The sequence below is a fragment of the Mustela lutreola genome, chromosome 6 (assembly GCF_030435805.1).
Source record: "Mustela lutreola isolate mMusLut2 chromosome 6, mMusLut2.pri, whole genome shotgun sequence".
Classification (NCBI taxonomy): domain Eukaryota; kingdom Metazoa; phylum Chordata; class Mammalia; order Carnivora; family Mustelidae; genus Mustela; species Mustela lutreola.
In genome coordinates, this window is record NC_081295.1 from 119,393,613 (window position 1) to 119,418,556 (window position 24,944).

At 57.7% G+C, this 24,944-nt stretch overlaps 2 protein-coding genes across 7 annotated transcripts; one reads left to right on the forward strand and one right to left on the reverse strand.

Annotated features, from left to right (window-relative positions):
- Nucleotides 1-2,504: 2,504 nt before the first annotated feature.
- SMIM29 (small integral membrane protein 29) lies at nt 2,505-4,837 on the forward strand. Of its 4 annotated transcripts, none has more exons than XM_059178600.1 (5): nt 2,505-2,607; nt 3,658-3,781; nt 4,025-4,050; nt 4,353-4,458; nt 4,633-4,837. In XM_059178600.1, exons 2-5 carry the CDS (start codon nt 3,731-3,733, stop codon nt 4,696-4,698), a joined length of 249 nt encoding a protein of 82 aa, XP_059034583.1. In that variant the 5' UTR covers nt 2,505-2,607; nt 3,658-3,730; the 3' UTR covers nt 4,699-4,837. The 4 variants fall into 4 exon arrangements, with proteins under 4 accessions (XP_059034583.1, XP_059034581.1, XP_059034582.1 ...); XM_059178598.1 differs by having other exon boundaries at nt 2,507-2,607; nt 3,658-3,841; XM_059178599.1 differs by lacking the exon at nt 2,505-2,607 and adding an exon at nt 2,614-2,887 and having other exon boundaries at nt 3,658-3,841.
- Nucleotides 4,838-6,209: 1,372 nt separating this feature from the next.
- On the reverse strand, nt 6,210-14,672 carry HMGA1 (high mobility group AT-hook 1). Of its 3 annotated transcripts, none has more exons than XM_059178592.1 (6): nt 14,520-14,672; nt 14,162-14,275; nt 10,705-10,889; nt 8,681-8,764; nt 7,996-8,050; nt 6,210-6,619 (listed from the first exon to the last, which is right to left on the reverse strand). In XM_059178592.1, the coding sequence occupies exons 3-6, from the start codon at nt 10,837-10,839 to the stop codon at nt 6,357-6,359; spliced, it is 537 nt and encodes a 178-aa protein (XP_059034575.1). In that variant the 5' UTR covers nt 10,840-10,889; nt 14,162-14,275; nt 14,520-14,672; the 3' UTR covers nt 6,210-6,356. The 3 variants fall into 3 exon arrangements, with proteins under 3 accessions (XP_059034575.1, XP_059034577.1, XP_059034576.1); XM_059178594.1 differs by having other exon boundaries at nt 6,393-6,622; nt 8,000-8,050; nt 10,738-10,889; nt 14,520-14,670; XM_059178593.1 differs by having other exon boundaries at nt 6,393-6,622; nt 8,000-8,050; nt 14,520-14,669.
- Nucleotides 14,673-24,944: the final 10,272 nt, after the last annotated feature.

Consider the following 24,944-nt stretch of genomic DNA (forward strand, 5'->3'; position numbering starts at 1 on the left):
AGAAGGCAGCCACATAACCGACTGAGCTACCCAGGTATCCCAATTTGAGGCTTTTTTTTATATCTTCCTTCTCTCAACTTTTTGAACATAAGAAATATAGTTATAACTGTTTTAATGTCCTCCTTAGGCCCAACTTCTTTCAGTTCTAGGTCAGTTTCATTTGATTATAGACTGTTTTCCTGCCTCTTTACATGTCTAAGTATTTATGGATCCATTTTTTTAATGGGTGCCATACATTATGAATGTGATCTTACTGAGGGCTAGACAGCTGCATTCCTATAAATCTTGAGCTCTGTTGTGTAATGAGTTTACATTACTCATTACTCATACATTACTCAGTCAACAACTTGATCTTCCTAAGTGTTGCTTTTATGATTTGTTAGCTAAGTCAGAGCAGGAGGACATAAAGACAAGCAAGGCATTAGTGAAAGTGGATACATAAGCCCAGGTACTAAACCATAGCAACACGGCTAAGGGGACAGTTAAAACTCGATCAGGGTGGCGGAGTGCAGCCTCGCCTCTGCCCTCTATCTCCCCTTCCTGAGGTAGTAGCAGCAGCATGAAGAGAGCAGGGAGGACTGGAGTATTCCCTGGGTAGGCTTGGGGGTACCTTCATGGGATCTGAAACCTTATCACAGGAACAAACTAGGCTTCAAATATAGACACGGAGCAGCTGCTGGCACAGAGCTGTCCAGGAAGAGGGTCCCACCCATCATTCCACTCTGCTTCACCCTTGCCAATCACATCAAGGGCCTTGGGATGTCATCACACTGCTCAGGAACTCAGCTTACTCATTTGTAAATCAGGGTGACCCCACCTGCTCTGCCTAGCTCAGAAGGGTGTTCTGTCCGGGGAGTAAGGTGTGCTTATTTCTGCAGCACATATACTGAAATTGTCCTAGGAGTCAGAGAAGTAAAAACGTGCTGAGTTTCTGAAACTGACACCCCAGTCCTTTCTACACACTGCCTTAGCCAACTGACTGCTAAGACCCCTCCTAGAAGGCCCTCAAGTTATGTGGTCAGAGATTGTAAAGAAGAGGACAGAGGACCTATCATTTGATTCTAACGTCCTTGCAGAGTAGGCTCCACCAGGGAAGGTGGCCCCTTCCCTCTGCCTCAGTTCTGATGGAAGCCTGGGATGAGTGGTCTCCTTAATCTTCAGGCTCAAAAGTCTGAGAACAGCAGGGAATCCACCCGTAGCCTCCAGATCCTGGCATTTCTGTCATTCCTTTCCCCTTATCTCTGATTTCCTACCTGTCAGATGATGGTGTCTGAAGGCAAGAGGCCAGAGTTCCCAACAGCCCTCTGGTTCTAGGCTGGGTCATCTCTGCATCCAACCTCCTTTTGGAAGGGCCCAAGGAAACAGACCAGACCAGATCAAGTGGCTCAACCATGTCCAAGCCATTGGTTATTTCTGGCAAGAATGAGGTGATCTAGGTTATCCCTCTATCTCCAGTAGCACCCAAGGACCCTGGAACGCCTCAGCCTAGTTCAGGTCCCACATCTTTTATGTTTCTGGGTGGCTTCCATCACCTGCCAGTCTGGAGCTTTGATAACGGTGTGTGATTTGCGGGGAAAGGTGGGAAGGTCTGGGTACAAAGCTACACACACGTACTTGAAGTAATTGTAGATTCACATGCAGTTGTAAGAAATAAGACACCCCCTTTGCGCTTTGCCTAGCTTCCCCCAATGCTGACATAGCAGGGTATCAACCAGGATGCGAACATTGGTACAATCCATCAGTCCATCTATGGTGTGTGCCACTGTAATGCTAGACCACTAAAGGTTCCAAATTTACCTACTTAAGTTGCTTGTGGCCCGGGGGTACTGCACCCCACTACTCCATCAGTGCCCCTGCAAACAGGACAGAGGTTAGCGAGGGATTTTAACAGGGCCTAGTATGTTCTGGACTCCTCATCCACGTGATCGCTTAATCCTCACCAGAGCCTGTTTCATAGACGTTAAGACTGAGGTGCGGAGAAGGGTGGAGGGTGAGTGGGTCTGGTAGGAGCTAACTCAGGCTTGCCTACTCTATCTACCCTCTGAGCAAAGCCCCGTGGGCCCCTGGGGGCACTAGGAGGCTTGGAAGGCTCCGCAAACACTAATGGAGTCCGTGGAGGCCCCGAGCAGGGTCCCAGCGGCGGAGGGAGCGGCTAGTCGCCGCACGCCGGGACTAAGCTTCAGGGTGTGGCCTGGCCCTACACCTGGTTCCACCCGGGAGGACGAGGAAGCAACGCCGGGCCGCAGTCTGCAACCAGAGCTCCCCTGCGCGGGCGCCCGGCCGGTGTCCGCCCCGGGGAACGCCGGGAAGCTGCCCCGCCCCTCCCCGCGCTCTTCTCCCCCCGCTGCGCGGCGCTCGCCTGCCCCCTACTGCCGCGGGGTGGGCCCTGCAACCCCGGCCCTCCCCGCCTTCGCCCCGCGCACCCCCCAGCTCCGGATTGGCCGCTCCAGAAGTCTCCGGGCCAGTAGCCTTCCGCCACTGGATTGGCTGCACCCCGGGGCTGAGGCCCCGCCCATTTCCCCGGGTCCTTTGATCACGCGCCTGCCGGCTCTTCCGGGGCCTGGGAGCCAACCGAGGGCGTTCCTGTCCGGGCTGCAGCGGCGGGAGGTAAGGCATGCTCGGGTTGGATGGGCTGCAGAGCGCCGGCGCGGGTCCACGTCTCGGGGTGCCGCGATTCCGGGATGTCCGGGCTCTACCTGCAGCCCCCCAAACTCCCTTCCCCGGCCTGAGGCGCCCAGCGTCGTGGGAACTATACCTCCCACTCGCCGATGCTGGTCCGCATCCTGGGAGCGGCCCGACATCCGCCCCACTTCGGCAGGTCCCTTCGACCGTGGGACGGCGTGCATGCGACCGTGCAAGCTCGGTGCCCCCACGGACACCGGGACAGGTAGTTCTTACCTTTTCCCCCAGTGGAGACCCAAGCGAAGCAGGGTCGGGGACCTTGGGGTCTGCGTACAGGAGCCCCTCGGCAGTCTCCTTGCATCTGTCGATGGGAGCTGACCCTCTCACCTCCGCCTGTCAGCCCACGCTAAAGAGGGGAGGGACCTGGGCGGAGCCCCGGCTGGGGACCAGAGGGAGGTGACATCACCTCGCAGATACCTGCCCACTCGTGTCCGCCCTGGCACGATCACAGTGGAGGAGAGGCTGTCCTGGCTGTATGTCCGCACTCACACCAGGGACAAGGAGGGCACAGAGAAGGCCTGTAGCCTAAGTGGGGGTATTGGACCAGGATTGGGGCAGGCTCCTTCTGATGCTCCTGCCTCACACGGAGGCCCTACAGCGCAGGACCCTCATATATCTGTCAAATCTTCCCCTTTTGCCCCACTGGACAGGTGCTGGCTGCCCAGTGTCCCCAGAGGTCAGAATAGAAGCTCCAAACGTAGATCTAAGCTTTTCCCAGGAGATGGTGCCAGTGTTTGGCCAGCACCTGAGCTGGGCCCCACCCTGGCTTGGGGACAGGAACCGGGCAGCACTCGGCCTCCCCTTGGTGCCCTCCACACCCAGGATTTCCCTGGAGTCACTGGAGGGTTAAGCCCAGCACACTGACCTGGAGGATCCCTCGTCCCAAGTTTTGATACATTACCAGCTTTGGGAAAGGGATCCAGAGCTTGGGTGGCACCCTGGGTCAAACGAATCACCTCCCTTTCTCCTCCGCAGGGAGCCCTGTGGAGGCGCCCTCCCGAGGCCCTACTGCCCATGCTGACGACCCAGCCCTTCAGCTGCAGATGTCATGAGTAACACTACAGTGCCCAATGCCCCCCAGGCCAACAGCGACTCCATGGTGGGCTACGTGTTGGGGCCTTTCTTCCTCATCACCCTAGTCGGGGTGGTGGTGGTTGTGGTAAGGAGCCCCCACGGACACACATACACACCCACACTTTGGCTGGGAGTGGGGGTGGTGGGGCTGGTGAACCTGCACCGCTCATCTCCGCTGTCCTGCTGTGATGGGTGAAGGGGTAGAGGTGGGTCTCTCACGGGCCGTCCTGGGCTCAGCAGCCTGCACAGCGCTGTGTCTCTGTTACAGGTAATGTATGTCCAGAAGAAAAAGCGGTGAGTGTCCCTGTCCCCAGTGTTACTTCCCCTGCATTTGGCTCACAAGTTTCTTCTCATAGGCTTGGTTCTCTACAGCCGAGGTTAAGATGCCCTTGGGCTTTCCTTATACCAGCCCAAAATTCCCTACACCCCGCTGTGAGGGTTTCCTGCCCAAACTGGGCTTGGAACCCACTGAAGAGGGGCCCCTTCTAGAACTGGGCATGTATTCTCAGAACCGTAGTGTGCCCCCAGAGGCCCCCAGGGCCTTAGGTGTTGGGAGTGGGATTCCCCTGGGCTGAGTGCCCTCCCCTGCTCCCTAGAGTGGACCGGCTTCGCCATCACCTGCTCCCCATGTACAGCTACGACCCCGCAGAGGAGCTGCATGAGGCTGAGCAGGAGCTGCTCTCGGATGTGGGGGACCCCAAGGTAAGTGCTGGGGGGTGGGTGGGTGCAGAACAGTTGGCGGTTGTCTTCCCCAGAGCCAGGTTCTGTCCTCAGACCTCCCTATGTGGGCCTGGGCTAGTGGGCTGCCCTCCTGCCAGGGGTGCCACAGCTTCTGCCCTGGACCCCAGCCCTGTGGCCCGGTCTCTGCCCCCACAGGTGGTACACGGCTGGCAGAGTGGCTACCAGCACAAGCGGATGCCCCTGCTGGACGTCAAGACCTGACCTCACCCCCACCCCCACCGCTCTCCAGAACCATGGCACTTGGGAGTGCTGGGGGGCCTGCGGTGTCCTTCCCCACTTGCACTCACCCAGTTCCCCCTGCTGGGAACTGGGTCTCCTCTCCTCATCCAGGCTGCACCTCCACCCCCCTGACCCAGGCCTTCAATCCTTGGTGGGCTGAGCTTTCCACCCACTCCCCCCGCCCCAGGCTAATCCAAGTTTTTCCTGCCTGGTTGGAAGGGTGGTCGGGAGACTTTTTTCCTAGGCCCCACCTTTCTCTTGAGCCCTCCCCAACCTGGCTTTGGATTGGTTTCCATGGTGACAGGGCCTAATATATAGTATTCAGTATATATATTTTGTAAATAAACTGTTTTGTGGCTAGGGGTGTGGTGCCTTTTTTTTTTTTTTTTAAAGAGAGGCTTGTTACCTTCCCTGGAACTAAGGCTTTCCCTGCCCCCTCCCTGGAGATCCACCCCCACCAACTCTGTCCTTGGCTTCCACTCTTACCTACCCCAGGTGCCCACCACAGAAGGATTCCGGTCCAGAAAAGGATATTTTTTTATTCAAGTAACTGCAAATAGGAAACCAAGATGGGGGGGCCCCAGGCTGGGACAAATAATGGCCACCTCCTCCCCGGCAGAACAGGGGACAGAAGGTAGCCTCTACACCCGACAGTCAATACAGCCCCCCCCAACTCTGCTGCAGCATCCTAGGGGCAGGGCCCCACCTTCCCTGGGACTGGGGTGGTCGGTAACCCAGCCTGTGCTGCCCCTGGCCCCTGCCCCTAAGAGTGCCTCGGAGGAGGGGACCGTGGGCAGGACAGGAGGCAATGAGGATGAACATTTGGCGCTGGTTGCAGCAGCAATGACGGATGTCTAAGAATGGAAACATTGAACGAAAACAACACAACTGTCCAGAGGTAGTTTGTGAACAGAGGAAAAGATGGAACCAGAACCTTGGGGGGTGGGGAGGAGCAGAAGGGTGGGAGTGGGCAAGGCTAGCTCCTTGTTATTAGTGCCCCGTGTGAGGAAGGGGGAAATTGAGGCCTAGGGTGGAAGCAGAGGGGATTGGGCAGCGGCTCCAGCCCACCTGGGGAGGCTGTGGCAGGGAGCCTAGGCCTTGGGGCCCTCACCTGGAAAAAGGGGGGACTGCATTTCCCTCACTGCAATAGATTCCAGGGTGAGGGGGTGGGGTGGGCTGGAGCCCATTTAGAAAGGGTAGGAGGCTCAGACCCCTCCTGCCTTCCTTCCTCTGCCCAAAGGGGGCTGTCTGACCTAGAGCAAGGACCAGGCAAGGGAAGAAGAAAGAAAAGTGGGTGTGAGCCACACCTAGTGAGACACAGGCTGGGTGGGGTGGGGGGCATCTCAGGGCCCAGCGCCCCTCCCCACTGGCCATACCTGCCACTGCTTGTGCTGTGGAGGGGGGCAGATCAGGAGATGAGGCTTGGGGCCCCTTTTAAGGCCAGGGAAGCCCTCCCAGGCCCCTCAGTGGGAAGTCAGAGGGAAGAATGGGGAAGGGACCACCCCCCCCAAACCCAGAGCCCAGTCAGCAACGTCCCCACCACAGGGTGTGGGGACACAGCAGGGGGCAGGGTGCGGCAAGGTTGGGGGTTGGCTTTGTCTGGAGCTGTGTGTGCGTGTGGGTGAGGGGTCGCTGGAAACCTAGACCAAAGGGAACTGCTCCCCACGCGGGCCTTGGGGCCCCGCAGCGGCTGGTGTGCTGTGTAGTGTGGCAGCGAGGGCGCAGGTGGGTGGTGGTGGTGCAGGGTAGGGGGGGTCTGGGGGAGGGGGCGGGGGCGGTGGGAGCGGAGCGGAGCTGTCCAGTCCCAGAAGGAAAATCGCTCCTTGGCCAAGGAGCAGGCGGCACGTCGCGGTCACTGCTCCTCCTCGGAGGACTCCTGCGAGATGCCCTCTTCTTCCTCCTTCTCCTGCAAGGCAGGAGGCAGGCAGGGCGGTCAGCAGGAGTGCCAGGCCTGCCCCCCGCCCCCCACTGGTGGTGCTGGGGGGTGGGGGCACAGGCCAGGAGGGCCCCCACCCCTCCCTGGGTTCCCTGGCTCTCCAGAAGGGGGATGAGTCAGGGCTGAGTGTGTGAGTGACTCAGCAACCTCCACAGCCCAGTTTCATTCATAAAAAGGGAAGAATTTAAAGGGAGGGAAAAAACCCCACACACAGGCTGCTCCAGCAAGGAGCCAGGCCCCCTTGGCCCCAGGGCCTGTCCCCCCTCCTCAACGCCCAGCTCAGGGAAGTGAGGAGGTAACTGGCTTTCTGTAGGAGGAAAAGGGAGAGGTGGCCAGGAAGAGGAAACGGGAAGGGGTGGCTGCTGGGTGCCTCCCCGGTGAACCAGGTGTCCTTGGGCTATAGGGGCAACTGAGGGGCTATGGAGCCAGGCTGAGGACTGACCCCAGGCCAGGGCGGGGAGGAAGGGGAAGTATGTGTGCCGCCGGGGCTCACTCACTGGGCGGGAATGTTGGGACACCACACGGGCCTGCGGCCCCCCGTGCCAGGCACAAACTCCCAAACAACTTGTTTCCTGTTACTCACTCCTGGGGCCCAGCCAGCACCCCCCGACCCCCCTCCTCACCCTGGTGGTGGCTCAGCTCTAGGAATGAAGGCCTCAGGGAGTTCAGGGAACAGGTTGGGGGGGACAGAAAAGGTCCAGGAAGAACAAGGCTGGGGTGGTCATTGACTTCAGTGGAGGTCCCAAAGGCAGCCTCCTGACTCAACCTACCTTCTTGCGTTAGCAGCTATTTGGGGGCTCAGAAATGGATGGTGGGTCCCAGTGAGGAGGTGCCTCCATGTGGGATCACCCCTCAGCTCACACACAGCACCGCCAGCGCGGCTTAGGGCTGAGCTCCTTGGCTGCCTCCTCCTCCCTACCCAAGACCGCCTAAGACAGTGGTGAGGACAGACCCCGCACTCTGCTCCCGTGGCCTTCTTTTCTCACTTCTATTATGGGGCTGGGGTGGGAGAAGGGAACTAGATGGCCTCCAAGTTCCCCCTAGAAGTTGAGTCTGTTCTAGGAGCAGAGGAAAAAGAAGGAGCCCACCCCTGGCTAGGGGAGGTTCGTACCTGGGACCCCTTGCTTCTCAAGGATACAGCCCTTTAAAAGCCCTGGGCTGGGTACCAGGACCCTGGGCCACACGCAAATCCCTTTCCCTCTAGGCCTGGGGAAGGGGACAATGTCCCACTACTCCCAGCTCAGGACAGGCAGAGCCGTCCTTCCACGCGGAGCACACAGGACTCAGTATCCCCCATCCTTAAACATCCTCCCCAGCAAACCACACCCCCGCCATCCCTTCACCTACCAGTTTTTTGGGTCTGCCCCTTGGTTTCCTCCCTGGGGTTGTGGTAGTTTTCTAGATGGTCAGAGAAAAGACCACTAAGTCAAAAACATCCCTCAGTCTTCATGCAACCACCAGTGCCCTGGTGGGGAGGGGCAGAACTCTCCACCTCTGCTTAGGGCAGCCTGGGACTCTCACCCCAGCAGGCCCACCCGAGTCCAGCTGGTGATGACTGGCCAGCCACACTGCACCCCCCCCAACATACACACACGCCCCCCACTCCCTCCTTCACCCATGACTCAGAGGATATGAGTCGTGTCTCAGAAAAAAAATAAAAAACAAAACAACTTCTCTGAGAGACTGCTGCCACTGTGAATCTGCCCTTCCCTGCTTATCCCCACTCCCTTGGGATCCATGGGGACCCCCGAATAGAACATTCTCCACACAGGGACTGGTGGAGCCACCCCTTCCCTCTTCCCGATTCGCCTGTTTCCAGACGACGAAAGCTATGGGACTTCTGACTTGATTGATTTCCCCCGAAGTGAGGCTTCGGTCATCATCCTGCCTTCCCCAATTAGCCAAGACCCCCTGCCACCCATGCCAGGAAAGAGCGGGCAGGGGACAGAATAAGGACAAGCCAGTGCCTTCTGAGACCTCCCCCAGCTGTGGCCATGGGCAGAGGGGGCCACCCTCCTCCATCCTTACCCGGGTCTTGGCGGCACCCTTGTTTTTGCTCCCCTTTGGTCGGCCCCGAGGTCTCTTAGGTGTCGGCACTTCGCTGGGCTCCTTCTGCAAAGACAGATGGGGTCATCAGGAACACAAAAGTCACCTGTCTTCCCCCTTTCAAAACACATGACGGTCTCCCCTGACCCCAGCAAGACTGAGTCAGCAAGACAGTGCCCCGACCCAGAAATCCACAGGCACCAGAGCAGACAAGCCCTTGTGATTCAAGTTCTCACACTGACCATCTTCTTCTGCAAAGCCCCTCCCAAGCCTCCCTGCACCAACAGGAGGGCAAGAATGCAGAAGAGGGAAAGGCGGCACAGGGGCACAAAGACACCATCAGGCAGCTCTGCCACCACGGGGCTCGAAGCTCTTGGGCAAGAAGCGGGATGCCCGGGCCTCAGTTTCCTCAACCGTAAATGATGATGAGACACCTCGCAGGGTATCCAGGGACTAAATGAAGAGTGTGGAAGTGGCCAGCACTGGGCCAAGACAGTTGCCTCCCCACTGTGAGGGATGCCGAAGAGGGTAAAGGATGCCCCCTTCGCCCCGCTAAAGAGGGCCTCCAGCCTCTCCCTGCAAACGGACTCCCTCCAGGCCACCTCTCGGAGAAGGAAGTATGCCCACATGTCAGAAACCCAGAGCTCCCTACCGTGGTTGCCGCTGAAATTTTAATAAGCCCAACAGAATAAGAAGCTGCTGCATGAGGCATAGAAGTCAGGCAGTGAAGGCACATCAGCTACGGTTTCAGGGCAGGTGTCCACAGGCTGTTTAGTGCCTCCACGGTCCTGTAACCCGGCACCCCCGCTCAGGCACCCCTCCACGGGCCCCAGCTAACAGGCACAGGGTGGAGGCTATGGGAACCAGACAGAGAATGACTTCCCTCCCCACACTGAGGGGCTCTGGAAGCCCACCTCTCGGCCTCCTCATGGCCTAGGTCCCCCCAAAGCCCGTACAGACCACACTGTCCATCCTACAGATGCAGAAGCCCAAGGTCCACCACGCTGAGAAAGCAAGGGCCGACCTCGACTCCTGTCCTCTTCCCTGGGAAAGGGGCCCAAGAGAATCCAAGATCCCCACTGCATGCCAGGTGGCCCCCCAAAGCCTGACAGGCCAGAGGCCAGGCTCCCCAGCGTGTCCCAAAGTGCCAGGTTGGTCTTTTTTTTTTTTTTAAGATTTTATTTATTTGACAGAGATCACGGGTAGGCAGAGAGAGAGGAGGAAGCAGGCCCCCTGCTGAGCAGAGAGCCCAATGTGGGGCTTGATCCCAGGACCCTAGGATCATGACCTGAGCTGAAGGCAGAATTTAACCCACTGAGCCACCCATGCACCCCCTGGGCTGGCCTTCTAACCCCATGGGACCTCAGTGCGGGACAGCACCACGGTTCCCAGGGTCACTCTCTCGCCAACTTCCCCACATTTTTAAGTCTTTAGGCTTCCATTTTGTTTCGTTTTGTTTTTTACAGGGCCGGAGCAGAGCCTGGCCCAGGGCCACACGAGGAGAGGCCCCCAACAGGTGCTGGCCCAGGACCTTTCTGTTAGGGCCTGGGAGGAGGAAGTCCAGAAACCGACAGTTAAGTTTTTAGAAATGTTTATGGTGACTGGACAGAGCAGTATGTGGAATGACTCTCAGGATTAGAAACCCGGAACTTGTACGTATATGCGACTCATCTTAACTATGTTTTTATAAAGGCCCTGGTCCCCAACACCCTGGGAGTAAAGTGTGGGTAGTTTAGCAGGGTGGGGGCATTGGCCCAGGCGACCACGGGGTCACTTCCGGCTTGGATGATCTGGCACAGGCTCACGGCTCAAGGTTTCTCAGCCCCCACTCCCCTCCGTGGGTCTCAGGATCTGACCAGGGTCAGTGTGTGCCAGGTGCGTTTTTGGAGGACACACACACACAGAGCAATGATTCTGCAGCCCTCTGTTCCAGTTTTCACTTGCAGAAACACCTGGCACCTCCCTAACCCAGAGAGGTAAACCGAGGGAAAGGTTTGGACACCCACCTGACTCCCTACCAGCGCTGTCCCGGGACTCACCGGAGGCTGCTTGCGCGGCCTGCCCCGCCCCCGCTTCTCAGTGCCGTCCTTTTCCTGCTTGGAGGCCAAGGGCTGGCTGGACTTCGAGCTCGACTCGCTCATCTTCTCACTCCCTTCTCTCTGGAGCAGGTGGAGGAGCAATGGCTAGGATGCTGTGAAGCAGGCAAAGTTGTTTAAAACACAACCCCTTGCTTTGGTCCCCTCCCAACCCCTCCACCACCAGTGCCCTCAAAGGGCAGTGGGGGACCCTGCCTGCTCCCAAGGGATATCCTTGCTTGCTGAGAATCGGGGTCTGCCCAGCCCCAGCATGGGCTACAGGGTGGGGCTTGGGCCTTTGGCCCTAATCAGCTCCTTATCTCGAGCAGAAGCATGCTTTGTCCTGCCACCCACACAGGGCCCAGGCCCAAGAGGCACAGCCAGCTCAGATGGGGTTCTGTGGGTGAGGCCACCTGAACAAAGGTGTAGATGGGGGAGTCCTCATGCTCCCCAGGGGGTCCCTCTCTCTAGCCAGCTCCCCTTTCCCCTAAGAGAAAACCCAGCCTGAGTGACTCAAAGGCTACAAGGGTGGGAAGGTTGGCAGAGGGAGTTAAGCCCCAGGCCACTGGGCCAGCAGCATGGCCTACCCACAAAGGCCCAAGCCTCAGGCCCATCCTCGATGCTCCACACCAATCACCGGGCTAGGGTTGTGCCTACCCCACCACTTAGCTCTCCTCCCTGCTCTCTCCCCAGGGTAGAGCCTTGGGGAATCAAGGCTGGGAATAATTTGGGGAAGATGGTTGAAACTGTAGTGGAGGGAGAAAAAGAAAGCCAAAGGTGAAAGAAAGGTGGCTCTCTCCTTTCCCCCCACCCCACACAACACCTGGAGTCAAATGAGATCTTCCCCTTCGGTCCTGGGTCTCCCCTGAACTCCTTCGAACGGATCCTAGCTGCCCTTCCCCACCTTGCAGGGCTGGTCCTCAAAGCTTGTTTTTTCCCCTAGCATCTTCCCCTCTTCTTAGAGACCCATTTGGATTTAATCAGCCCCACTAATTGTGAGTTTACTTAAAACCTCCCACTGCAAGGAGCACCCAGCACCCCATTATTTGGTAGCCTCTTCCAGAAGCTTAAAAAAGACAGTGAGGGTCTTCCCCACATCTATTCCGATCCCCCTCTGTCTTCCCAGGTGCAGACCCATGGCTCTCTACCTCCCTGGTAACCAACCCCTGGTTGCCCTGGGCAAAGGGTAGGCCCAAGCGCCTTCGCTTCTAACTGACCTTCAACCTATAAAATGGGGGGAATGCAAAGACATTTACCTCAACTACCTTTCCACACTGAGGCCAAGAATCAAACCAGATCATAGTGAAAATAGGCCTACAACAGGAAGTCCTCACTCCAATCAAAACGAGAACTAGAACATTCAAAAATGACTTTTCTTTCCCCTTTTCAGATTTTCAGACAATTTCCAATTTTAACTCAACGAGAGGAAAAAAAGTTTTTTGTGGGTTTTTTTTTTTTTTTTTTTTTTTGCGAACTTGTGACTTTTGGAGGGCTTGAGGCCCCAAGCCTCAAGATTCTCCAGACGGCGAGACTTTGTCTGGTAATTATTCTATTTTATAATATTTCAGACTTGAAGACCCTTTTAAACAAGGTGGTTGGTGATTTATCCTGCTCCGTCATTAGTGGCTTGGCCTGCTCTGTAATTACAGGCAGTGATTAGAATCTTATATTACACCACAGGTTCCCCTTCAAACTAAACATCAAAATTAATCAGCCTAAATGAGTGCTGACCTCACATGAGGTCTGTGAAGGCCCCCTCACAGAGGGGGGTCCAGTTGCTCCAAGCTAGCCCCTAATCCCAGAAAGCCTGGGCCCAACATGCCTGGGAATCCTGGTGGGTCTCCGGGAAAGTTTTTGCATCATCTAGAGCTTCCCCCCACCTCTTACTACTAGGAACCCTCTAATCCACTCTCCGACACCCCACCTTCCCCAAGTCTAGGCCTCCAGGAACTGAATGAAGGCCTGTGGCCCTCTCTGGCCAAGGGAAATGCTTGTCTCTTCCACCTGTTTCTGAAGATCAGAGACCTGGTTTAGGGGAAGCCATGTTTAATAGGGCCCGACCCGAACCCTCCAGTTTGTAATAAGCCCTTCTGGGCCTCAAGCGTGCCCCCCACCGGCCCCGTACACCGTGCATCCAATGTGTATTCCACAAAGGCTTAGGGAGTCTACGCGAACCACCCTAGGAAATCAGCATGGGCTCCCTTGTTTTCCGGAAAAAAGTAGCCCAGAGAGGCCTGAGGAGTTGCCCAAGGTCACACAGCAAGCTGGCGAGCAGGACAGAGTAGATTACGGGCGACCTCTCCAGCCCGCCACTTTCCTTAACCGCCAAGAGACTGGTCTCGGCGTGTCGCCCCCTGCTCGAGTCGGCCCCAGGGTGACTCTGCAAGTGCCCGCGCCGCGCCGCTGCAGGTCGGCGGGACTAGGGGCAAGAGCGCGCGGGGGGAGGGGCAAGCGCAGCTCTCGCAGGCGCGGGAAACTGGTGCACCCCGACCGCATGCACCGCCACGCGGGTGCACCCGGCCCCACTTCCTGCCAGAGGGGGCACCCAAGCCCGCCTTGGGGCAGGAAACCTGGCGCGCGCGGGCGCGGGGTAGAGGAAGAAAGCCACCACCCTCCGCGCCCTCCCCGCAAAATAAAGCCCCAGAAAAAAAAAGAAAGAAACGGGGAGTTAAAGGGACTAGTTCCAACAGAGCCCTGCAAAGCAGAGAAACCTGTTTGTGGGGGCGGACGGCAGGCCCGGCCCTGGGGGCCCGAGAGGCGCGGGCCGGGCCAGAGGTGGGGTCGGGGTGAAGCCCCAAACCCAGGCCCGCGATTCGGCCTCAATCTGCGTAGGGGGGCACCGGGAGGAAGGCCGAGCGGGAATAGGGCCGAATTGTGGGGTTCCTGCCCATCCCCCTCACTTCTAGAACTTCCCCAGGCTGCGGGGGGCACCCGGTCCCCCACTCGCCTGCTGCGCCGCTGCCTGTTCCTCTCCCCGCCCCCCCACAGCCCGGGCCCCGGCTCGGGCTCGGGCTCAGGCTCGGGCTCCGGCGGGAGCGGCGGCCGCGCGAGGTGCACCGGGCTATGCCGGGTGCACAACTCGCGCTCGCCGCAGCCGCGCGCCCCCTCCCCCACCGCGCGCCTTTCCCGGGTCCCCGCCCCCCGCAGGGCGCCCGCGGCGCGGGGGAAGGGGTGCGGGCGCCCTCCCCGCGCAGCCGGGCCCAACCGCCCGCCCCCGCGCCGCGCGGCCCTCCCCCGCCGGCGGCTCGCGCAGCCCCGGCCTGGGAATAAAGCCGGAGGCGCGCGCTGCAGCCCCGGGCGGGTTGCAGGAGGGGCGGCGTGCAGGCGGGGGCGCGGGCGCCCCACTCCGCCGCCGCCGCCGCCGCCGCGGGCCCGGGGGACGACTCACCGCGAGCTCGGCCGGCGGCCTGCGGTGCGCGCTCCGGGCTGCCGGGAGCGACGGTGCTGGGCGCTGAGGACCGGCCTGGCTCCGCCGCTGCCGCCGCTGGTAGCAAATGCGGATCTGAAACCGGGAGAGAGAGCAGAGGCGCTCAGAGACCGCCGCCGCCGCATGCTCGCCGCCCAGGCCCCCGCGGGGTATTTATCTGTCACATCCAGGCTGGGGGACAAAAATATTCGCCCTCCCCCGAAGGATGGCTAGGGGCAGGAAGCTAGGCACGGCCCGTGCGCGGCCTCAATAAATAAATAATTTAATTAAATGATAGATATTAAAAAAAAAAAAGCCACCGGAGGGGCCGCGAACTCACGCCTTCTTGGAGCCGCGCCAGCGCCAGAAATAGCCCGGGCTCGGAGTCCCAATTAGAGGAGCGCAGCCCCGGCTCAGGGGAGCTTAAAAAGAGCGACCCAGGGGCAGGGGGGACGGGCCCGCCCGCGCCAGCCGTGTCACTGTGGGGGCGGGGCCATGCAAATGAGCCCGGGGATTTAAAAGGGCGGCCGCCCGCCAGCCGCCGCCGCCGCGCGGGTGGGTGCTGACTACGGGGAGGGGCATGCGGTGCCGGGTGCCTGGGGGCGGGCCCGCGGGAGGCCTGGGCTGGGAACCCGTGGCGACGGCCCACTCCCCGCTGTCCGGGACCGGGAGACATGGGAAGGTGCACAGAGGGGGATCACCACGGAGCTTTTCGCGGGGGCTGGGAGGGGAGGGCGTCCTTACAGTCTGGAACGGAGGGGGGTCCCCGGGAGAGTCACCTCTAGGGGCCTTCCGGGCGTGTGGGCCTGACGCCCGCCGGGCGCGTTGGATGTGGGCGGGCGTTCGTGCCTGCGGGGTCCGCGCGGGCGCGAGGGGGTGGAGAGAAACGCGCCTGTGGGAGAATTCCGCGGCCTACCCGCCGCCCCCTGCGCCCAGATACGCGGCTCGTAGATTTCCCCTGGGCGGACAGGTGTCAGCATGTGCATTTCAGTGCCAACCTGCGTGTGGCTGCCTGGTGAAATACAAGTCTTGTGAAATTCAAACGTGAAACTTGTGAAATCCAGAGTTTTCGCTTATTAATGGCTGCGAGTGAGCCGTAGTCAAGGTGCAGCCTCCAAGCGAAACAAACGATTGGCTCGCTTGCAGGTAAACCTGAGGCTGGTTGCGTTCCTGTAGGGCACCCGGCTGGTGGTTTGAGATCATGCCTTCCCACTTTGTTCCCTGACTCTCTCCGCCGTGACTTTTAAAGGAAAACACGAAAGCGTGAGCTAGTGGTCGCCTGGAAGCACTTTGAGGGCAGGGACTGGGTCTACGCAAGCCGCACCCGCCACGCCTGGCCCGCCCGGCGCCTGGCGCAACAAAGACTTGTTGCACGCATGAGAAGGAAGTCTAAAGTGGAAAGATGGCGGGGAGGGCGGTGGGAGAAGAAAGGGCGCCGTCTAGAGCGGCGCGCCCTGCAGGCCCGGCCCGGGGCCCTCTCGGGCGCACCTCCCGGCCCCTGGTCCCCGAAGCGGCCTTCCACACCTCCCGTGATGCAGGGAAATGCAATGCGGCCCAGTGACACACGGCTGTGACTCATGTTTTTCTTTGCTCCCCTTCTTCCTCCCCCGTCGGCCGAGGCCCCGGCCCAGCCCCCTCCTCAGGGGGCGAGCCGGCGATGGAGGGGGACGCCAGGAAAACCCTGAGCCGGGCGTGGAGGCGGGGTGGGGAACCGGAGGGGCCGGGCCTCCTACTTTCAGGAATGTTTCAGGAATGTTTCCGGTGGGGGTGGGGAGCAGAGCCGGGAGTGGGCCCAGCCCCCACCCGGGGCGGCGGGCTGGCGCTCCGGGCCGGGGGCAGCACGTGCTCGGCCGGGTGGGGGCGGGGGCGCCTGGGCTGGAAGGCGCTGGGGAGCGGGTTCTAAGAGGAGGGTGCGGGCCTGGGGCCGGCCTCCGGGGGCCGGAGCTCGGGGTGGGCCGGGAGGCCGCCCTCTGCGCGCTGATTTCCCGCCCCGCGCCCAGGTGCAACGCAGTTCCTGCGAAGTGCCCAGGCAGCCCCTGGAGGGGAAAGGAAGTCACCGAAGGACGGCTGGAGGGGAGAGGAGGGTGGAGGGGAACGCTAGGGCGAGGTTGGGGGAGGGGCGGCCTGCCCCTTTGTCTAGAGCCGGTGGGTGGGGGTGGGGCGGGGTGGAAGGCGCGCTGCTCCCTCATCTTTGTCCCCTGAGTGCCGGGCGCGCGCTTAGTAGGCCGCGAGTTGAGTTGACTGGAGGCGTTGAGTTAGCTCGAGAACCTTTGCAGGGTTGGGTTTCTGAACGAGCCTTCAGTTCTCGCCCTACTCCCCTCCGGTCACGGTTCCCCGCCAGCAAGCCAGGCCCCCACATCAAGGCCCGGGATCGCCCTCCCAGAGCCGCACGCCCCTAGACACAGTCTTCCCAAGGCCTCCTGGGCTGCCAGGCTCGCCCTCTGGGGCCGATGACCTGAGAGGCGTGGGAAGGGTCCTGGTGGGCCCCTTCCCAGGACGCGGCTTACCTGGGGTGCCGCTCTGCCTTCCTGTGTGGCTTGTGTCCTGGGGCCTTCCCTGAGGAAGGTCGGGAAGGGAGAGGGACCTCTGCCTCCAGGGGCTGTGGGAAAACTTGGCCAACTTTTTGGCCCACTTCTAACAAGCCGACTTGATCTTATTTCTCATACTCTTATTTTTCCCCTCGTCCTGATTTTCTCAACGACTTGTTTTTTTTTTTTACCTTGTACTGTGGGTGTTTTTGTAAGCCACCTAAAACCCTCTCTGGAAGGAGGCAGGTATACAAATACATTTGTGGGCAAATATGGTAACCTGCTTCTCTTCAGGATTACCTACACCCTTGTAATTCAGCTAACTGCCCACTGACCTCCATGCTTTCTGGTTTAGAGATGCCCTGAATTCCCTTAACTTTCTGTCCTTCTTCATTAAGTATTAAGCAGCAGGGGGAGTGGTAGAAAGAAGATAAATAAAATATAGCCCCCACTCCAGTAGATTTAATATTCAGAGGAATCAGAGCCAGGAACACACCAGAGAAAGCTGAGGAGCGAGCCAGGAGATGCCATGAGGCGGCATCATTCATTCATTCATTCATTCATTCATTGAATATTTATTGAGGGCCTACTGTGTACCCAGAACTGGTCCAAACTCTTGGGGTATAAGCAGTGAGGAAAGTAAAGTTCCCTGTGCTCTTGAAACTTAAGACTGGTGGGGGTTTGGGGGGGTGTTGTCAGGTACTTAAACAGAGGCTCAATAGATGGTACAGAGGGAGAGGGGATGGGAGCTCAGCGTAGTCAAGGAAGTCCGTCTGCTGGAGGAGATGGGCTTGAGCCAGCCTTGATGGCATTTGGATAAGTGGGGAGCTATGGGGAACATACAGGAAGAAAGAGCTATTTGAGGCCTGGGGCATCAATCTGATTGGTCAAGGCCTGAGGGGTCCCAGGGGAATTGATCATGTCAGAACTGGTCTTTCCCACAGGAAACAATTTTTTAGTGTCGGAGTTGGGTTATGCCGTTTCTGCAAGGACAACCTGGTGAACTTGAGGAACCCAACAGGAATGTCTAGGGAATGGGGAGTTCTGATCAACTGTATTTCAGGACAGCTGAAGGTTACGCTCATCTTCACCAGAGCTGTTGGCGAATTCTTCCTGACGTTTGCTCGTTCTTCCCCAGCCTTGCTAAGTGGTGCAGTGGGAGCCCAACCATCTCCCAGTCCAAGCTTGGAGATGCAGAGGATGTAGGAGGTTGGGGTGTCCCTTAGCCTTTCCTAGGGATTCATTCTCAGTATATGTCTCTGGTTCGCATATTTACTTCTCAATTTCTGTCTTCTGAGTCAGCTACAGCTCTTAGAAGAGTCGTGGGAAAGACCACTGTGAATGGTTCCATGTAGTGTTTGACTTAGTCAAGGTTTTCTGGAAGTCCCAGGGATGAGGTTTGGTAATGTTCTACATCCAGCCCAACATGACAGGCAGATGGGAGGAGGCAGGAAGAAGAGGAATAAGAATAGTAAAGACTTTATTTGAGAGAGAGTGAGAGCAAGAGAAATCACAGAGGGAGAAGCAGAGCCCCAGCTGAGCAGAGAGCCCAATGCGGGGTTCAATCCCAGGGCTCTGAGATCATGACCTAAGCCAAAGGCGGACACTTAATCGACTGAGCCACCCAAGTGCCCCCTCAATGCATCTTCATAGAGGGAACACCCTTACATCACCAGCACCCAGATCAAGAAACTATCTCCAGTCCCCCTTGGGTACCACCATCCCCACTTCTAAGAGCCTCCTATACCTTCCCATTTTTACGTGTATTGCATGGATGCAATAATACTTGACGTCCTCCTGGGTTCATTTCCTTTGCTCAACATTACGTGTAAGTTTCATCCCTGCGGTGGCATGTGGTGGCAGAATGTTCCTTCTTGCTGCACAGCTGGTTGTGTGAATCGGCCACAGTTTATGGATCTGTTCTGTTGAAGGGCATTTGGATGGACTTTGGTTTGAGGTTATTACAAATAGTACCGCTGTGAATGTTCCAGAATATGTCTTGGTGATTAGATATGCAAATTTCTGCTAAGTGCATGCCTACGGAAAGAATGCTTGGATCACAGGATAGGTACGCCCAGCTATTACTGGGGAGCAGAACACTTATGAATAAAAAGGGGTAGTTGTGACCAGACAGTGGGCATAAACCCAGCCTGGCCCATCCTAACCGGGAGGGATCCAGGGCTGTATCAACCAGTATTGGCCCACACAAGTGAAATATAGGGTTGCCCTTGTGTGTGGTGTTTGACCACTCTGCTGGAAAGTCACCCAGCTACTAGTACATCTGGTCATCTGGCAGGATCAGGTCTCCAGGCCCTGATGACCACAAGTTCTGCTGCCAGGAGGCCTGGCAGGCCTAGAATGGGAGGAGAGCCTCTTCTTCCAACTTTCGAGGGAAAACCTCTCCAGCGAATTGGAAGGCCCAGGAGGCAGGCACCCCATGCCTGGAGCCAGCTACCCACGCTGCATGGCTGCAGCACACCATGGACTTTGTCAGCTTTCTTCTTCAAGGCTAAAACCCGACTCTTCTTCAGCCTCAGAAAACCCCGAGGAAAAGGAATTTATGAGCACCTACTAAATGCATATGTGTTCTCAGATCCCTCAACAGCCCTCCCGGGTCAGTAATGCTGTTGCTCCCATTATACAGATGTTAAAACTGAGACTCAGGGAGATGAAGCAGGTTGGCATTCTGCTTTCTATTCCTAGGCTGGATGGGCTTGCTGCCTTCTCCCAATCTGGCCAGATGGCTCCCTCCGGGCACCAACAGAGGCACTGGGGAAGTGACTTTGAACAAGGTAGCTACATTCCCCATCTTTAAGTGGTATACTTTGGGCAGGGGCAATGTGCTTTCAATAGTGCAGTACCTGCTGAGATCCCCCTCACCCCATTTCCATTGCCCATGCAGTTTTGAATGTGAATTAGGTCCCACCAAGGAAAGAGTGAAATTTGGGGGAATGGGCTGTGGAGACTCGTGCTTTTCTGTAACACCTACAATGTCCAGTTACCCACTTTACGGGGTTCAAGAGGCAGGTATGGGGCAGAGGGGCCTCCTGCCCCTGGTTCACCGCTCAGTTACCTGGATGGGGCCTCCAGATTCTCCCCTCTCCACCCCAATCAGAGCAGAAGGGGCAGTTCAGTTCTGTGGTACCAGGAGGCCATCTAGAGATGGCTCCTCCAGTTCTTCCAACAGTTTGATAAGCACCTAATTCCTGGTATTAAATCTCTTTCCATCTAAAACATAAGGTTTGTTCCACCTCTGCTTAACCCCTCCAGGAGGGGCGCCTGGGTGGCTCAGTGGGTTAAAGCCTCTGCCTTGGGCTCAGGTCATGATTGAGCCCAGCATAGGGCTCTCTGCTCAACAGGGATCCTGCTTCCCTTCCTCTCTCTGCCTGCCTCTCTACCTTCTTGTGATCTCTGTCTGTCAAATGAATTAATAAATTCTTTAAAAACAAACAAACAAACAAACAAAACACAAACCCAAAACCCTCCAGGAGTTCCCATCTCACAGAGTTAAAAGGAAGTATTCGCAAAGGCCCAAGAGGCCCTGAAATCTGCCCCACCCCCAACCTCATCATCTCCCTGCTGCTCTCCTTCAGCCACATCAGCCTCCCCATGTTCTCCCCCACCTTCGTGCACTTGCCCGGGCAAGAGCTCACCTCAGGGCCTTTGCACCTGCCATTCCCTCTTCTCGGCCTGCTCTTACCATAGATATTCTCAGGGCTCACCCTCTCACTGCCTTCAGGTCTCTGTTCAGTAGCACTGTCCACACTATGGAAAGTTGCACACTTGCTCCTGCAATCATTCATCTACTTTACCACCCACCCCCGACCCCACAACATTTATAATTTCTAACACACTATATCACTAACTTTTCTACTTAACGATCATCAGTAAGAGTGGTCTATTTATTTCCTGTCCAGTGCTCTCCATTGGAAGGCCAGAGGAGTGGATGTCCAGGATTCACAGGGGTAGCCCCAGGGTCTCACACAGTGTCCAAATCTCAAAAAAAAGGTGGAATGAAGAATGATTAGCTGAAGTGACTTACGTTCTCACAAAGGCCAAGCCACAGGGCATTGGGCTGGGGATAGGACATGAGTCCCCAAACCTCAAGGTAGAGAAAAGGGCAAGGAACCCAACATCTCAGGAGTGACAAGGTGCCTCAACCCCGAGACGGGGCTCCTAGACCTTCCGGAGACACCTGCTTTTTGTTAAAAGCACGGTACCTTCGTTGTCATGTGATCTGCAGACTCATCTCTAGAGCCCACTACCTCTAGAACTTCCGGTTTGCCAGCAGTCAGGGGAAATGAGTTTTTATTCCCTTGGTCTCAGGTTTTGTAATCAGGACCTGGCAACCATCTTGGCCCTTCAGGTTGGGGCAGACCGACTGGGTAGCTCAGTGATGGTGGCTCTCCAGAGTGTGCTTTTTTTTTTTTTTTTTTTTAAGATTTAAGCTGTGCACGGAAGACAGGTGTCCCTTTGGTCTAAGGGACCTGACCACATCCAGTACAACATGCTCTCCAGGTACCCTGCTCCGGAAAAGAAACACACACTTTAAACCTCTGTAGTCTGTGAGCCCCCGTGAGCCAGTGGAAGGTGGGTTAGGGCAGAGGCCCCAGGCTGGCTTTCTCTCCAGGCCACATGCCCTCTGGGGTTGGATGTCCCTGTCAGTTCATTAACCCGCTCTAGTACTTGGGGACTCAAGGGCTGTAGCTTTAGCCACCTGCTGCCACCTTGGGCACACTCTTCTGGGAACATGCCCGGAGGGTTGAGGAGAGTTTCCCCGTGGTCTCTAACTTGTTTCTCTTGTCCCTATTCCTTGACTAAGTGCTGGGACTGCGGAAGGGGAATGTGACCCCTGAAGCCTTCAAGAGCGACTATTCTCCACCGCTTGTTACGCGGAGGCTCCCTCCTTATGGGGCGCTGGGCTTGCGGGGGTCCCAGCCGGGTCCTTCTGCCCCTGGCATGTGCCCTGGGTTCCCCAGTGCTCCGTCTCCTCTAGGCCACCTGAACCTTTCTTAGGGCTGAGAACATGGCTCTGGGGTCCCCGTAGCGGGGACGGGCAGGAGGACGTGGGCCCTCCTGAACCCAGCAGCACGTGGGAGGCCCGGGCCAGACTTGAAGGGCACACAAGCCCGCGGAGTCTGAGGAGAGAAATGGCAAGCAGGGTGGAGGTCGAAGGGCGGGGGCCTGGGTTGCGGAGGAGGTGGGCTGGGGGTGAGGGGAGGAGCCAACACCCGGCCAGGGATTTGTCGGAATCCTCCAAGGGCTTTGTTTTGTTCTCCCCACCCTCGAGCCTCGCACCAGGGCCTAAAGGGGCCTTGGCGCTCAGCACAAGTTTGGTGAATGGATGGATCAATGAGAGCCAAAGGGGCTGGGGGAGGGGCGGAGGAAGTGGGTAGCTGGGGGAGGGGAGAAAAGCGGGGTGGGGGAGGGGAGGTCGCCACTGGCGGGAGGGCGGAGGAGGAGGGAGGCGGGCGGAGCAGGGTGAGCCTGCTGGTCTGGAATCTGGTTAGGAGATGGCGGCGGGGACAACAGGCCTCGTAGGCACCCCTCCCCACCGCACCGGCTTAAACTTCCTTACTCCCTGCTCACTCAGCCTCCAGGCCTCTCTCCCACCCCATGAAGCCTGGCGGGGGTCGTAGGTTCTCCTAGGGCCCAATGGACTGCGAATTGAGTGTTGCCCTTCTTTGTCTTTCTTTCTTATTTTCCAGGAACCCAGCCTCTAGGGGGTCTGGTGGTCCTAGAGGGGACTAAAACACCTGAATGGCCCTGGTGGGCAGTGTCAGTCTGAGTGAGGGTGAACCTAGGCTTGGACACCCCTTCCTCTTTCCCCACTCTGAGGTCTGGATGAGAGGAAATACAGAGACTAGGATCCGGGCCACCTGGGAGAGTCTGGGGTGGGTCTCTAGGGGCAGTGGAGGGAGCCGGTGGGCAGAGAAAATCCAAGGGCTTGCCCTCCGCCGGCTGCCAGGGACTCCTGCGGGAAGCAGGGGAGCTCAGTGTGGGCAGTGCCAGGCAGGAGCTGCTGACAGCCAGGTTTCTGGGTCACCATCCAGGGTGCCCTGCCAATTCCCAGGCCATGTGGGTGGGGTGGGGTGAGGGGCGAAGGCGGTCTGCGTCCCAAGCCCAGACCCTGCCATCTCCTTTGTTTGGGTAATTTCTGGGCCTGCTCCCATCCCCCACTTCCAGCCTTGCTGGGGCCTCCTCCCCACCACGGAGTCCCCCTGGAAGGGGCTAAGGGTTGATCCTGGAGCTTCGCTTGGGCTTGGGCTTGTGGGCCTGCTGATCTACCTGCCCTGAAGGTGGGGTGTGTAAAGGTGATTCAGAACCCCTCCCACAGCAACACCTGGGGCTTGGGGCCCTTTCTCCACATATCCCATCCCCCCACCCCCTACCCCCCCACTCCCGCTCCTGGGCTCTGCCCACAGCTGCCATGGGTCTTTTTCTGGCACTTTTTTGCCTTTGGTAGGAGGTTTAGGGAGCAGCATGTCTCACGGGCAGAAATTCTTCTACTAGTTCTCAAAGAGGAAATTCACCTTCCCAGTATGATGAAGTTGGCACCTGGTGCCCCCCACATGCCTTGGCATGGGCCTGGGTTCAGCTTAAACCGTGGTTTGGTCCCGGGAAGTCTACCATACTTTGCTCTTAGGAGCTCTAAGTATCCCTCCCATCGTGACAGCCAAGTCCAGAGGCTAAGTCATCTTGCTATAGCAAGGGGTAGAAATAGATACAAGGTAGAGGGATGGTGGGTGGGGTGGGAAGCGAGTCCGCCCTTGGTGGCCATTAAATGTCCAGCCTGGAGGGTTGTGACTCTGAGATTGGCAGCCTGTGCAAGCTGGTTGGCCACTAGGACAGACAGCTGGAGGGGCAAGGACCAAAATAACATTTAATGAGTGCTCGTTAGTCTGATGCACAGGGGAGGGTTCCTGTCTCTATTTTGTAGAGGAGGAAATTGGGGTTCAGCAAGGTCAGGTGACTTGGATTCAGAATACCTCCACCTCTCAGGGCTCTGAATCCCTCCCTTCCTCCACCCTGCGCTCCCCACCAGCTTACCCTACTCTACTTTTTTTATTCCATACTCCTTATTGGGCATCTAGACAGCACTGCCCATCACTGTTATCCCCAGACACATGTGCGGAGTGTGAATTGAGATGTGCAGGAAGTCTGAAGTACTCTGGATTTCAAGATTTAGGATTAAACACACACACACATAGAAATACTAATTTTCGTGTATGTTGAGTATATGCTGAAATGATTATATTTGGGCATATTGCCTTAAACGCAATATATTATTCAAGTTCATTTCATGTATTTCTTTTTTACCATTTTAATATGGCCACCAGAGAGCTCACGGATGTGCCTCAGCTTCTGTATCCATGGACAGTGCTGGTCTAGATTCTTGATTCTTCACTTAGTGTTTATTGTCCACCTACCCCCCGCCCCAATATCTGCTCTCCGAGGGTGGGAGGCAACATATTTCGTCCTGTCCCCAGTTTTAGAGTTTTAGAGTCTGGCACTGGATATTATTATAGGTGTCCAATAAAGATTTGTTTAATTGAATCCAGCTGATCTGATCCCAGGCCAGGCTCAGAGGGTGAGGAGGAGAGCCTGAGGGAGGGGATCTTTAACCCCCGAAAGGACCCCAAGTTGCCTATCTCCTGCCATAAGGCCGGGCTGCACAAGGTGACCTGATCCATCTGCAAGGGGTCCTTCCTGACACAGCGCCTGGACCGATGGGGGGAAGGCGTGTGAGGTCTGGCCGCCACCGAGGGGTGCTGGCTGGGGCATTGGCCAGGCCTTTTGGAAGCTGGGAGAAGGACTGCCTGGTGGAGGCACAGGGAACAGACAGTGTCTGCCACCGGGGCCCCAGTGGAGGTTGGGGGGGCCTTGCCGTGCACCCCGGGAGTGGTGGGCTGGGGGTGGGGGCGCGTGTTGTTGTCTGTGGATAGGATGTCGGGGGTGTGCCCAGCTAGGGCTCACACAAGGTCACTGTGTCAAAGGAACGTCCGAACACTTTCTCTTTTCCTGTGATTCGATTGCGGCTCCGAAAGCCCCTTCCGTAGGGACTTCCCTCCGCGCCTGACTCACACTGCCTCATGCGTGTGACTCAGGCCGGGCGCCTCGCCAGCCCTGCTGTCCCCGCCCCCGGGCCCTGCCACCGAGCCGCAGGGCGGAGGGACGGGCCGGCGACAGGGGGCGGGGCGTGTATGGACGGGGTGCTCGCAGCAGAGATGGGAGAC